At 43.7% G+C, this 14,870-nt stretch overlaps 1 protein-coding gene across 4 annotated transcripts in view; it reads left to right on the plus strand.

Annotated features, from left to right (window-relative positions):
• Nucleotides 1–319: 319 nt before the first annotated feature.
• PKN2 (protein kinase N2) overlaps nt 320–14,870 on the plus strand; it is a 53,991-nt gene continuing 39,440 nt past the window's right edge. For 2 of the 4 annotated variants that reach the window (XM_081914138.1, XM_081914140.1), the window contains exon 1: nt 320–340. Coding sequence is in view for 2 of the 4 variants with exons in the window: in XM_081914139.1 (XP_081770265.1) it covers nt 4,973–5,023 (51 nt within the window). In the remaining 2 variants the exon portion in view is untranslated. Of the gene's footprint in view, nt 341–4,638; nt 5,024–14,870 lie in introns of those variants that run through there. The other 2 variants (XM_081914139.1, XM_081914141.1) reach the window with 1 other exon arrangement.

Genomic DNA, 14,870 nt, shown 5'->3' on the forward strand with positions numbered 1-14,870 from the left:
AACCACGTTGCTTGTGGAAAGTTAGTAAAAACTCAGATCTTTGCAGAAAATGGCCTTCTTTTAAAATGTTTCCATATCAACCTTTGCTTCAGACTATCCTTCAATGAAGTTAAATTAAGAAGATTTAAAAAAAAAAACAAGATTGGGGGGGTATGATGTTGAGTCAACATCCTCCACCCTGTTTTCCATACTTAGTGAGCATGCTCCAGCTGACTGGTTTTCAACTCAATTTCTACAGCACCGTCAGCTTCTAAAGACAACCATGGGAGTGAAGGCTGCAGAATGGAACCTCTGGAATCAAGGTACCTCGAGAAGGAATAAACACTTAATTTATCTAAAGGTAAAGTTCAATGTTCTTCTTCACTAGATAAAATGTTGTTTGTTTCCCCTTCTTTTTAAAAACTATTCTGTTGAAATAACACTTCTTTTTTCTGTGTTATTTCCCATTCTAGCAAATATCCAGTGTGGGAGGGCAGTGAATCCTTTTGCCAGCAGTTAGGATTTCTAACATGTTAAAAAGGTAAAGGGACCCCTGACCATTAGGTCCAGTCGTGACTGACTCTGGGGTTGCGACGCTCATCTTGCTTTATTGGCCGAGGGAGCCAGCGTACAGCTTCCGAGTCATGTGGCCAGCATGACTAAGCCGCTTCTGGCGAACCAGAGTAGTGCACGGGATCGCCATTTACCTTCCCGTCGGAGCAGTACCTATTTATCTACTTGCACTGGCGTGCTTTTGAACTGCTAGGTTGGCAGGAGCAGGGACCGAGCAATGGGAGCTCACCCCGTTGCAGGGATTCGAACCGCCAACCTTCTGATCGGCAAGTCCTAGGCTCTGTGGTTTAACCCACAGCACCACCCACGTCCCTCTAACATGTTAGCCCCATGCTTGAAAAGGATTCAGTAGCATCAAGCCAAATGGTCAAAAGCCCACTGAAACTATCAGAAACTGTGTGATATGAAAAGAGCTTCAGGTGACAAGTGACTCATAAGTCTAATAAATGAAATGAAATGAAAAGAGCTGTGATAGCAGGGCATCTGGTTTGCATGCAGAAAGTTCTATGTTCAATCCCTGGCATCTGCACATAGGGCTGGGAGAGATCTTTGTCTCAAATGCTGAAGAGCAAGATAGACCAATGGTGTATAGAACCTTCCTATGTTCCTGAAATCTCCAAGGCCTTGGAGAATCCTATCTGAAGGATATTAAAGGCTGGAAAAGGTTAGGAGAGGTGCATAGGGGTTGGGGGACATGCTCCCCCATGGTGGAGGCCCCAGCTCTGCCAAGCCAGGTGAAAAAATACTGCTGGCCTATCTCTTGTTGGCTGTAGTAGCAGGTGGAAAAATCTACAGCAGCACATTTCAGGAGCGAAGCACTTGGTGGCTTTGAAATCCTCAAGGGGCCTCATCCTCAGGTCCTTCATTGACATCACTCTGAAACTGGTGAAGTTACAGTAGTAATAATAATAATGATGATGATGATGATGATGATGGAAGAGGGGTCATGTGCCAGCAGATAAAGAATGGTTGCCTTTTGCTCATGCAACCATTGCACACAACCCATAATTTTGGTATTCATCATCTCTGGAAACAGACTAAAACTATTATTTGCATTAAAAAATGTTTTATTGTCCAGCCAAATCCAATGCAGTTTTACTAGAAACTGAGTTCAGTAGGGCATTCAGATGTTGATTGTTGCATTTCAACTCCCATAGCTAGCATTTCAAGCCCCTGAATCCTTATTTTTATTTAAATGGTACTGCATCGGTCACTTTCCTGTCATTGGGCAGAAAGGCCAATCATAGGGGTGTTCCATATTTTTTGTTTGGAGATCAGTAGTTTCACATCTGAGTTCTTTAATAGTGGGTGGATTTGCCATTTGTTCAGGTGGATGCCATCTGGACCTGATGGTTTGTTTCTTTTAAATGTGGATTCTAATGCCTTTAAATAAAATTTATTTATCGTTTACTTTAGTCAGAGGCTTCCTCCTAATTATTCAGATAGGTTCTTTGCTATCTTAATATTCGTATTACTTAAGAAGTTCAACAAACACTAGGTTGCTAAATGCAGATCTCAGCCTTAAATTTAAATATGGAGTAAGTGCATAACAGTAAAATAGTGATAATATAATGAGGTTATCTTGGTTGACTTTAATATGTAACCACATGGGAACTGTAGTTCAACAACATCTGGAGGACACATTTGGTTTCTCCTGGCTTATAGCCTAAGCTCAGTTTGGGTTTATTCTGTGCTTTAAACTAATCAATGCTGTTGAAATAATAATGAATTAATTTTGATTAAGCAGGGGTGGAGAATTTGTGGCTCCCAGACATTGCAGGACTAATATCAGCTCTGACCATTGGCCATGCTGGCCAAGTCTGATGGGAATTGAGAGTACAACATCTGGACAAGCGTATATTCCCTGCCCTGTAATATATATAATTTATTCAGCCTGAGAAACCAGTTGACAGGGTGTGAAGGCTTTGCTGTTTAAAAAAACAGTTATTCTTTAACAGTTATCCAAATATTAAGGTATACATATCTGATGTCAACAGATGTGAAAGGGTAAACTTTTTCACCTTTTTCAATGAGCCACTGAGGCGAAGCAATTACAAAACTGTATTAGCATCCAGGGCTTTGGCAAACGGGGGGAAAGCGAAGAGAAGTTTTATGTCAACAACATTGCTATGGCTGTAATAGTGCCTTTCAATTCATGAAGGTGAGCAGCAACAGCAAGTTGAAAATTGTGGTGGATTTAGTCATTGCTTTGTTCTTCTGGGAAAAAGTTTTGTCATTTCATAAGCTGGAATTTTGTGCCAAAAAGAGAATCATGAACTGGTTGTTATGTATGGATTGTGACTAAATTTATAATTGCTCAACACTGAAAGCATATCAGCAGCCAAACACAGGATAATGGTTTCTTAAGAACTGAGATATTGCCAAAATGATGAAACTGACCTATTACCTTGAAGAGGAAATGTTTTGATAAATTTTATGCTAAATTTATCCTTTACTGGAAAAGCAGAGACAGTACATTTTTTAAAATTTCTGAGCATTGTAAAGTTTTTAAACTTAAATTTAGGTTACAATTTTTTCTGATTAATTTTTTTAATGAATTGTGCTATTACCTGTTTCCTGAATCTATCTATCTATCTATCTATCTATCTATCTATCTATCTATCTATCGTTGCATAATTAAAGTCAACCAAGATAATCTCATTATATTATCACTATAGATAACCAAGAAAAATAAGTATGGCTTGTCCAAAGGTAGGCCCTGTCTGTTCTAGAGTTTAGCACGTGGATAAAGATTTAGCATGTGGATAATGGTGATGTAGATGCCATATAATTTCCAAAAGCTTCTCCCCCGCCCCCCAGTCATGGGATAAGAGCAGAGCTGGATTTAGGTTTGATGAGGCCCTAAGCTACTAAGGTAATGGGGCCCTTTATATGTCCAGCTGTCCTTTGTTGCTGTTTTTGTTGTTGAATATATGCTATTTGGTAATTTAGGGACCTAATAGGTATCTAAAGCCATTTGCACGTGTTGCCATGCAACCAGTCCGTGCAGAATGTAGGCACCCTATGCACCCATACCTTGGGTTACAGACGCTTTAGGTTGAGCATTTTCGAGTTACAGAAGAGCCCAAACCCGGAAGTACCGGAACGGGTTACTTCCAGGTTTCGGCACTTGTGCATGCGCAGAAGCACCAAATTGCAACCCATGTGTGCACAGATGTGGTGCTGCGGGTTGCGAATGCTGCAGGTTGCGAACGTGCCTCCTGCACGGATCACGTTCGCAACCCGAGCGTCCACTGTACAGTGGTACCTCGGGTTAAGTACTTAATTCGTTCTGGAGATCCGTACTTAACCTGAAACTGTTCTTAACCTGAAGCACCACTTTAGCTAATGAGGCCTCCTGCTGCTGCACCGCTGGAGCATGATTTCTGTTCTCATACTGAAGCAAAGTTCTTAACCCAAGGTACTATTTCTGGGTTAGCGGAGTCTGTAACCTGAAGCATATGTAACCTGAGGTACCACCGTATATAGAAATGAGCAAACCAGTGATATTTTCAGGAGCAGGCTAGCAGACGGGGCCCATTACTCATCCTAGGAGCAACACAAAACAGTTGCTGTATGTAGGTTTTATTTGTTTTTTATCTTATATTTTGGAAATGTACACCCAGTGTTGTTGTTTTTCCTTTACATTTCTTGGGGGCCCCAAGCTATAACTTGTTTAGCTTATACGTAAACCCGGCACTGTTGCAAGTCCGTTTGGGGACGTGTGCTTTTTTTGAACTCGGTCGGAGAGCATGTGCAGTGAGGTCGGAGCGGAGTTTGCCGTGCCGGGGTGGAAACCCCGCTATGTGACACGGGCTCCCCGAGGGTAGGGAGGGAGAAGCTTCCGACTGACTCCCTTGCGTGGGAAACGGAGCGAGAGAGCGCGAGCGCCGCGTCCCCCCTCCCCCTTCCAGGCGAGAACTCCTCTTCCGCCCCTCTCTCAGAACGCGCCCCGCCCCTACTCCCGGGCTTAGTCACGTGCTCCCAAGGGCCGCCAAGCAGCGCCGCTTTTTACGACAGGGTGACAGCCAAAGGGTGCGACGGCGACGACGTCGAGGAGGAGCGGCGGCGGCGGCGGAGGAGGAGGAGGAGGAGGGAGGAAGGAGGAGGAACCACCACCACCCACTGGAGGGGTGTGTGGGAGGGTCGGGAACGGGAGGGCGGCGCGCGCACGGGCGGGAGCGAGCGCGAGACGCCCGTCCCGAAGCGAAAAGACACCCACCCCCTGTCCCCGTCCCTCCCCGTCCCCTCATGGGAATGTGAGGAGAGGGGGTTGACGCCCCCCCCTCAACCCTCGCCTCCGCCCCTGCCGCCGCCGCCGCCTGAGTCGCGAGCGAGCGAGCGCCCCCCTCGGCCCAGACCCGCCTTCTTCCCACCGGCGGCGGCGCCCAGGTGCGGAGTCCAGAGCCAGCGCGCAGCAATGGCGTCCAACGCGGCCGAGAGGGAGATTTTCCTCACAGACCTGCAGCAGGTAAAAGAGAGAAAGTGGCGGCGGCGGCCGCCGAGGCTCCCTCCTTCCGTTCTTTCCTCGCTTCTCTCCTCACGGCCCGGAAAAGCTCTTCTTCCTTCCTTGCCGCCCTTTCCTCTCCACCTCTCCCCCCCCTCACAATCCCTTCCAGCCTGGGGCCTCCTGGCCGCGGAGGTGGAGCCGCCCCCCTCCAGGCCCCCTTCCTCGGCGAGGCACACTCTGCCTCCCAGTGTCATAATCTCCTTTGCTGCTGGAGCCGCTTCTCTCTCTCTCTCTCTCTCTCTCTCTCTCTCTCTCTCTCTCTCTCTCTCTGGGCTCAGGCCACCTTGAGGTGGGTGGACCCCAGGAGTTTTCCTTTCCCCTTTTCTCCATCCCCCGCACACACGCCTACCTCTTCCCGGTTTCTTTAACTGAAAGTAAAACTTGTCGTGTGTAAAGCACACAATCCTCATCCTCCTTTTTTTTAAAGCTCTTTCCTTCCTCTGCTTTTTAGCTGGAAGGGTGTGTGCGTGTGAAGGAATCTTCCAACAGGAATTGCGAGTTAACTGTGTGCTGGGAACATCCCCTTTCTCCCCTTGTTGGTGCCCACAGTTGTGTTTCTTTCTCTTTCTGACACACACACACACACTCCCACTTTGTGCGTACTGGTAGAGAGTGGGGAACCACTATCTAGTAACTGGGTAGCGGGAGAAGATATGGGCAGGTTTGTTTGCTTCCTTATGTACCTTTCATAGCTTCCTGACTAATCCTGTATCTCTATGGGGTGCATTTCCTGATTTTGTATAGGACTGGCTTGTTCATCACAGTGAACCTCTCGACCTTTATTCTCCACAAAATTAGTTTCTGCTGATCTCTCTTGAATACAAGATGACAGCTCTCCCACATTTATAGGACCTTAGCATACATCATCCATTTAACAGTAAATTGCAGTATGTTGTACACTCCTTGTATGTTGGAGTTATATTACCTACAAGTTCCATAAACTAGCAGCATGTCTCCAATATTTCACATCCATGGTTAATTAGGAAATGAACACCTGACCAGAAATTCTGTTGCTGCCTAAGTGTTCATATGAAATAGTGCTGTAACATAATTGATATAGTTGTAGATGAATCCAAATATTTTCCACTAACTGTCAAACTGAATGTACAATGGGTGGATGTCAAGTGTTCTTCTGTTCCTAAATATACCGTAGAGTGTGAAAGTGACTGGAGGGCAAGGCCTAGCCTGAAAAGTATAGTGTAATCACTGCCACGGGCTGTGAAAGAAACATTGTGGACTTTTTAAAACTAGCGTGGAGTACTGTTGATACAGTAGCAGCATCACCTATATTTATTTTAGAAGATTTATAATTTGCCTCTTGGCTCCAAGAGGCTTCACAGTAGCTAACAATATAATTGAAAAAAACACCTCTGATAAAACAGCAGTAATATCACAATAACTGAGAGTTGAGCAGCAGTAAACCAACTGTAGCAGCAGACAGCACAGGGCATTCTGCAATCATAGACACTTGATACTTCTATTGAGAAGGCCCTGTCCTGTGTCCTTACCAACCATGCCTCTGAGGGCAAAGGAATATGAAGCTAGTCCTCTATTTACCATTATGAAAGGAGGAAGGATGCAATCCTCAACTGTTCTGACCATTTAGGACTTTATAGGTAATCACCAGCACCTGAAATTGTAAAGCTTTGCAGTTGTAAGCCAGTTGCAACTGCTAACACCAGGGTTATATCTTCCATGAAGCAGGTTTCAGCCAGCATTCTGGCTGCTGCATTTTGCACTAGCTGAAGTTTCCCACCACTTTTTAAATGAAACCCAGCGTAGAGCATGTTACAGTAAATTCAACTTAGAAGTAACCAAAGCATGTACAACAGTGGCCAGACCTGCTTTTTTCCAGGAAAATGCATTGCTGATGCATTTACCCAAGCTTTGCAACAGCATTCCTGGTCACAATAGTAACCTAAGTATCCTAGAGCAAATTTAGGTCAAGGAGAACCCCCAGGATACGAACCTGGAGTAGAGGTTCTGTTCAGGCTAGGTGGTACCCCGAGGCTTGGAATAGCTTCCCTGTTAATTAGCAGCACCCTGTCTTTGCCAGGCTTAGCTTCAATTTATGTACTCACATCTGATCCATAACTTCTCAAGCAATGTTCAACACCTTCTGCAGCCACCCTGGCATTTGATGAAAAGGAGAGATAGTACTAGGGTTCATCTGTATATTGGCAACATCTAGTCCAAATCCCTAAAGTCTCTCCAGCCATTTCATTTTCATGTAAATGTTGAACAGCATAAGGACAAAATATAATGCTGGGGCATCCTAGAAGCCAAAGGCCAAGAAGGCGTGCAGAAATCTCAACACTGTTTTCTAGGACCTGCCCTACCAATAAGACCTTGAATCTTTGCGAAACTGCTTCCAAGCCCTATCCTGACCCAAAGGTTATAATCGTTGGTAGTCTCAAAAGCCATTGAGAGGTCCAACAGATCCAAGAGAGATGCACTGCCCCCATTTAGCTTCTGACATAGATCATCCAGCAAAACTGCCAAGGCATATTGAAAAGGATTGTGGGAACCAGTCTTTTCCAAAAAATGTAGATTTGTAACACTTGTACACCTTGCCCAAGAATAGTAGGTAGGCTGGTAATTATCCAAAGATGTAGGATCAAAGAAATGTTTTTTTTTTTCAGCAGTGGCAGAACTGATGGCATCTCTCTCTCTCTTAAATAAGCATTCACTACCACTGCCAGCCATTTAGATGGTTCCTTTTGGTCAAGAGGGCATGTAGTCAGTCTCAAACCTCCAAGCAGCCTGTCCACATGCTCAGGCAGAAGCAACTCAAATATATTCATCAACTGGAAAGCAGATACTGTGGATACATCCATAGTTTCTGTTCCTGAAGATGTGCAGATGTAAAGAGCAGGTGTCATCTGCAAAGTGTTCTGCAAATTTGTCACAGTAGGCCACTGAGGGGCTACCAAGGGTTCTTCTTTGAGGACTCGGATTTGACACGCTCTTCACCACTTGCAGCATCTTCTGGATGACACTGCAGTGATGAGTTGCAGTGGAAAAGTAAAATTTTGTGAGTGATCATGTCAGTTGCTCAGGTCATTTCCCCATTCCATACCTCTGACATGATAGCCAGTCATGTTAGCTAGAAACTACGCAAGAGCAGTCAGAAATTAATTTGGGTCCATCAGTCTCCATGAGCAGACCATCCTGATAGTTTTACAGAGGGTATGAAACCCTGTGAATCTACAAGAGGTAGTGAACTCCTTTGTTATGGACAGTTATCTCAAAGCCTCCCACCAGCAGTGTGTCCAGTCCAGCAGTGTGTGCATGTAGATAGGCCCATAGTTGTCATGGAGGCCATGAGTTCCTGACTACCACAGATGAGGGTACATAGTACTTGTGGTTTAATAGTCTTGATAATATTAAATCCCCCCTCTCCAAAGCAATGCCATTGGCTATTAATTCCAAGAGTTAAAGTGCATGTTGATACCAGCCTCATGACAGGCTTTTTGTATTGCTTTCATATTTTTGTCTTCTTTTTTTGTTTTTCCTATGGAAAAAGTCAAAATATTTTCTGCCAATTTTCTTGATAACACATGGTGTTGCAAAAAGAAGCATACTGTGTATTTTACACATTCTGTTTCCAGAATTTGCTGGTGTACAGAAGGTAGAAAGAGAAGGGAAGCAGCAAAAAGCCAAGAGCAGGATTGAAAAAACTTCATACATATGGTCACACAGGCTCCTAAAAATATGATAGCGGCTCCCAGGATTTTAAAATAGTTTTCCATAACTGATTGAGAGAGACGTGACTTTGTAGTGACATGGATGCTGCTGTTAAAGCAAATCCAGTTGAGGCGTCCAATGTGACGTTTGTTATTTCCTTATGATGTGATTTGATGATGTTCACAAGATACTTGCCCCAAGGCGTCTGACTACATGCCCTCTGGACCCCTGCCCTTTTTGGCTGGCTAAAGCCAGCTGGTTGTTACTGGGTGGATGAGGAAGTGCTAGCTGCTCTTAAAGAGTTGGTGATGTGACTGCACCTTTAAAAACCCACTCTGGGCCCAATGGTGTGTAAGAACTACCAGCCATTTACCAATGCCCCATTCTAAGAGAACATGGTAGAGAGGGTGGTGGCAGAGCAATTTCAAGTGTTCCACTTTAATCTGGGGTTAGGCCTGGTTTCAGTGCTGAATCGGCTTTCATTGCCCTAATGGATGACCTGTATCAGGACAGGAAGAGTGCATCCCTGTTACAATTACTTTCTCAGCAAATTTTGATACCACTGACCTGACCATGGTATCTTCCTATATCAACTATGCGGGATGGGTATTGGAATCCCAAAATGGCATCGGGGGAGTGCTCTTTGACTTCCTGGCACCTGTGCTAGGTGGTTCTGTAGGGTATTGTTTTGTTTCCAGTGCTATTTAACAGGCATAGGCAAACTCCAGCCCTCCAGATGTTTTGGGACTACAATTCCCATCATTCCAAGCTAACAGGACCAGTGGTCAGGGATGATGAGAACTATAGTCCCAAACATCTGGAGGGCCAGAGTTTACCTATGCCTGATCTATATGAAGCCACTGGGAGTAGTCATTAGGAGTTTTGAAGCAAAGTGCCATCGGTTTGCTGATGACACACAGCTGTACCTCTACATAGCATTTGAATTAGGAGAGGCTGTGCAATCTATGGACCCGTTTCTGTTCTGGATGAGGTTGCTTGGGGAAATGTAGCTTGGGAAGGTATTCCTGGAAATGTCTTTGTCATTAGGCCAAAGTGACCTTGGTGGCTAGAAGTGCTTTTTACCTGCTTTGTCTGGTACAGCAGTTACATCTGTACCTGGACCAGGATAACTTGGGCACTGTGGTCCACACATTGCTAACCTCAAAACTGGATGTCTGAAGAACACTTTTCCAGCTGAGATTCAGCAAGCATCCTCACTTTGGGCTTTCAGGAGTCTCTTGAATACTTTTTTATGTTGACAAGATTTCTAAATTTTTCCCTGAATTGACTCTGTTTTTAAAAGGAACTTTGCTCTTTAAAATTTTAGCACCAATCATGAAGATAAGAAAAGTTGTATACCTCTCTACAAGTGGTAAAAGGTTTAGGGAGAACTAGCATTATTCATGCTCAGCTGAGAGCTGGTGGACAAGAAAATGGATCTATTATTCCTTTGGGAGATCCTCACTATCATGACAGTTTTATAATTGTGAGCATGGGTCACTGATTGTACCCTTCAGTTTAATACTAATACAGATTTGTCAAAATAGGATGGAAGTCCACATTGTATGGGTCCTGATTTAGTGATTTTATGTCTTTTGTTTAATCCCAGCATTTGATTAAGTCACAAATGTTTGTTATCTTTTGAAAGTGGGTATTATTCAGAAAGCATATTTACAATAGTTGGAATATGCGTCACAGTAGATGTAATGCAACCTGTATTCCTTAACTACAAATAGGAGATTGGGAGCACCCTGTGGACTTAAATGTTTCTCCCTCATTTATTTACCTGCTTGTGCAGGCGTTCGTCATTCTCTAGCCATTTCAGAGATAGCTGTGATTATGACTATGCCAGCATTTTGCTAACCAAAGTTGGTGCCAACCACAATTTGCACTCGTGCTTCTAAATATCCAGCTCCTAAGGTGGAGTGGAGAAGTCAAGATGTATTCGCTGTGTGCTGGCTGTATGCTCTGGGTACTTGGCTAGCACAGAGTCAAAACAAGCTTCCAACCTCTTCCCTGTGTCCATTCAGAACTGGAGCAGGGTGGAAGTTTGCTGTCTCCCATTCACCTCCAGTCGCAGCTCCAAGCTTGGAGATCCAGAGAGGAGATTGGGTTTATTTTTGACTTTGAGCTATGTTGTGTGACGTCTGGGCAAGACCCCACCCATTACAGGAGGAGCAACCACAAATGTTTGGGTTGGCCAAAGAATGCCAAAATTTGTGGACCACTTGAGCCAGGCCATATTGCTGCAGCAATATGAATAACTTTAATCTTATTTCCTGAGCACCTGGCTTACAAACCTAAGAGCAGGAAGTCTCAGAGACTTTATCCTGGTTAAAGGAAACATTCATGGCTGCACAACCAGCATAAGAGGACAATCTGAGTGGATCTGTCCCAGTTGAAAGGAAAGCTCAATATAGAGGAGGAAGAGTTGGACGTTTGAACTTAGACCTTCACCTATGACTGGCTTCAGCTGACAGTCTTGATATCAGGAAATACATAAGAAAAATATAATTACTGTTACTTCATATGGCATTCCCTGTGAGGGGCAAATAATGTTATGTTTGTGTGCTGGTTGCATTATATTAAATAGAATGAAAAATTTGTAGAGGCCTATGCGTTGAGCCAGTATGATACTTTGATAACTTAATACCAACACTTGAGTATTTGGTAGTAATGACTATGTGGCAACTATACCCTGGTCAGCTGAGATGAGCAGGTTTTGCATAATCATTATATTTGCTACATGTAGGAGTGTAAAGTGGGTGGACAAATCTCAGGTGCATGATCCTCCTTGGATGTCAAGCAATTTGAGATTGAAAATACAGTAAAGCCCTTAGAACTTTGGACAAGATTTAGATAGTGGCACCAGATGTAGGTTACCTGTTTCTACTTTGTCTAACATAATTTGTTCTTCCAAAATTAGTTCCTTGTTCTGCATTCAGTGTCATTTCTGAAGTTTTCCTGAGTTTGGATGGATACTTTGTTTGGTGTTGCGGCATGGCTTTTTTTCTTACGAATGTGATTCAGGAGTTCTACACATACTACTTTAGAGCACTGTTGGGGAGCCTCAAGCCTGAATGAAATGCGGTGGTACAGGCCTATCTCACTGCTCCTTGGGATTCTCCCAGCTCATGCCTCTTCACTACGCCACACCTCTTACCAGCCCTGTTCTGAGGCCTCTGAAGAGCTTTTGCCCAGATGGAATATATCCTTGAACTGTGATAATGTTCTTGCTTGTGTGAATGGAAGATGGCAATATAGGTGTAGGTGTAGAAACCTTGGGCATTTGTGTGGCTAGAATGTGGCCTACTGTACAAAAGAAAGAGCTTCAGCCATTGTTCCATCCACTGTTTCCCCTGGCCCCACCTTTCACACATTGGGAATTCAGTCTCTGAAAGGTTTTCCATAATGGAATGTAGCCTTTTTACTGAAAAGATGCCCCAGCCCTGCATTAGAGTGTATTACAGTTTTGAGAGAAAAGAATAATAATAATAATAATAATAATAATAATAATAATAATAATAATAATAAAATAATTTATATCCCTCCCTCCCCAGATGAAGCCGGGCTCAGGGCGGCTAACAACAATCAAATAATCAAACAATCAAATAACCCAACATTCTGAAAACATTTCATTATAAAAATTAATTAAAATCAAATTGATGGCAACCGTTAAGCAAAATTCTGTGCAGGTTGCTGGAGGAGGGAGTCAGGCTGCGCCCCAACCAAAGGTCTGGTGGAACAACTCTGTCTTGCAGGCCCTGCGGAAAGATGTCAGGTCCCGCAGGGCCCTAGTCTCTTGTGACAGAGTGTTCCACCAGATTGGAGCCGCGGCCGAGAAAGCCCTGACTCTAGTTGAGGCCAGCCTAACCTCTCTGCGGCCTGGGAACTTCAGGATGTTTTTATTTGCAGACCGTAGCTTCCTTTGTGGGGCATACCAGGAAAGGCGGTCCCATAGGTACGAGGGTCCTAGGCCGTATAGGGCTTTAAAGGTTAAAACCAGCACCTTAAACCTGATCCTGTACTCCACCGGGAGTCAGTGCAGCTGGTATAGTACTGGATGAATGTGATCTCACAGCGAAGACCCCATAAGGAGTCTCGCCGCGGCATTCTGCACCCGCTGGAGTTTCTGGGTCAGTCTCAAGGGCAGCCCCACGTAGAGCGAGTTACAATAATCCAGTCTGGAGGTGACCGTCGTGTGGGTCACAGTGGCTAGGTCAGGGCGAGAGAGATAAGGAGCCAACTGCTTAGCTTGGCGGAGATGAAAAAATGCCGCTTTTGTTATAGCTGTAATCTGTGCCTCCATAGAGAGGGAGGTATCGAAGATTACACCCAAACTCTTAACGGACGGTGCTGGCACTAATTGCACCCCCACAAGAGATGGGAGTTGCCCCCTCAATCCCATATCGTCCCGTCCCAGCCAGAGGACCTCTGTCTTCGAAGGATTTAACTTCAACCGGCTCCCACGTAACCATCCAGCCACAGCTTCCAGACATCTGGTCAGTGTGTCTGGGGCCGAGTCAGGATGGTCATCCATCAACAGATAGAGTTGGGTGTCATCGGCATACTGATGGCAACCCAGCCCAACATGCAGTTGCAGTTGCAGTTGCTCTGCACACACTTGTCCAACAATGGTTGTTGACCCATAGACAGCTTCCCCACCTCCCCTTCTCTTCTACTTTCTCCATCATATCAGAATACTCTTGGGGTTTATTAAACTAAGCTTTCTTGTTGCATCCAAACTGCTAAACTGTGGTTTGATGACTTAAAGTCTGAGATTAAACTATAGTTTTCCAGTTCAGATGAAGTTGGAAATTCTGGTTTAATAAATCTAGAAAATACTGAATTGCAAAATGAAAGACTGAGAAGAAGAGAGTGCCTGAGATCATTATGTTTGAATTAGCCCTGAAACTGGATTCAATATTTCATGTTTGATTATAAGTGACTCATAGGTCTGAAAATATTGAAGACTACTGATCTAACACATATCACAGTGGAAACAATGGAGAGTGCTCTTTTATTTCTTAAAAAAGGCAACAGAAATCATGAGAGAGACGATAGGTCACCCCACCTGAAAGCAAGTTAAACGTTGGAAGTTTTATTTATTTTTTTAAATGAATTGATGAATTTAAATAAATTTAAATGAATTTATTTATTTTTTTAAGATGAATGTGAATCAAACTGAAAAGCAAAAATGAACATAAGGCACATTATAGAAGGGTTGCAGAGAGCACAATGCACACATATTTGATTTAGTCCCTTGCACAACTAATTTTATTTCATGTGAAGCAATTTATAGAATAAACTGATATTTTAAAAACTTGCATTGACTGTGGATATGTTCTAAAGTTAGAAGCATCCCTGGAAAAGTAAGAGAAGTGTAAGTCAAATATGCCTGACTACTGCTGCAGCATTCTTGAACTGCTGCCCATGTAGAGCTCTGTAATCTCCTTTAATGGAGACGTGTTTTCTTTGATAGCAAAGTTTGTTTGTTTGTTTGGTGGAGTGAGTTTTAGCCCTCAGATGGTGATTCTTTCCAATTTTATTATTTTGGAACTTTGCAGCAGTTGGAAAAATTGTATTAGCTTTACTCATCTTCTGATCTTAATGCTAGAATTTAATCTACTGAATTCATTTCTAATGCTGAGTATTTTAAGTCAAGAATAAGTTGCTGAGCTATTTTAAGCCCAAAGATTGTGAATGAGCGCTAATAGGGAAAGTTTCTCAGGAAGCATTTACTGTGTGGATTCCGGAAGGCCTCATTAGGGAAGTAAATAAAAAATTTCCTATGATTGGTCAGTACTGTCTGGCAGGTACTGTCAATCTTCCGAAAGCCAAATTAGGTTACCACCTTTTAATAGCTCTCATTAATTGGATCTCTGAATTGAAAAGCACTCTATACAGCTATCTGTAATAGCACTCTTAGGCTGCAATCTTATATACCAGGGATTGGAAACATTTTTCAGGCAAAGGGGAGTCCACATTTCCTTATGGTCAACTTTCTTGTCAACCTATCAGGCAGGCAGAGGAAAAGTGGGTAGAACAGTAGATCTCATCCTTTCTCCATTCAGGCAAACAAGTGGCATTACCTCGGAAGAAGGACAAATTCCAGTCAGGC

The sequence above is a fragment of the Podarcis melisellensis genome, assembly GCF_964234715.1.
Source record: "Podarcis melisellensis genome assembly, chromosome: 6".
Classification (NCBI taxonomy): Eukaryota; Metazoa; Chordata; class Lepidosauria; order Squamata; family Lacertidae; genus Podarcis; species Podarcis melisellensis.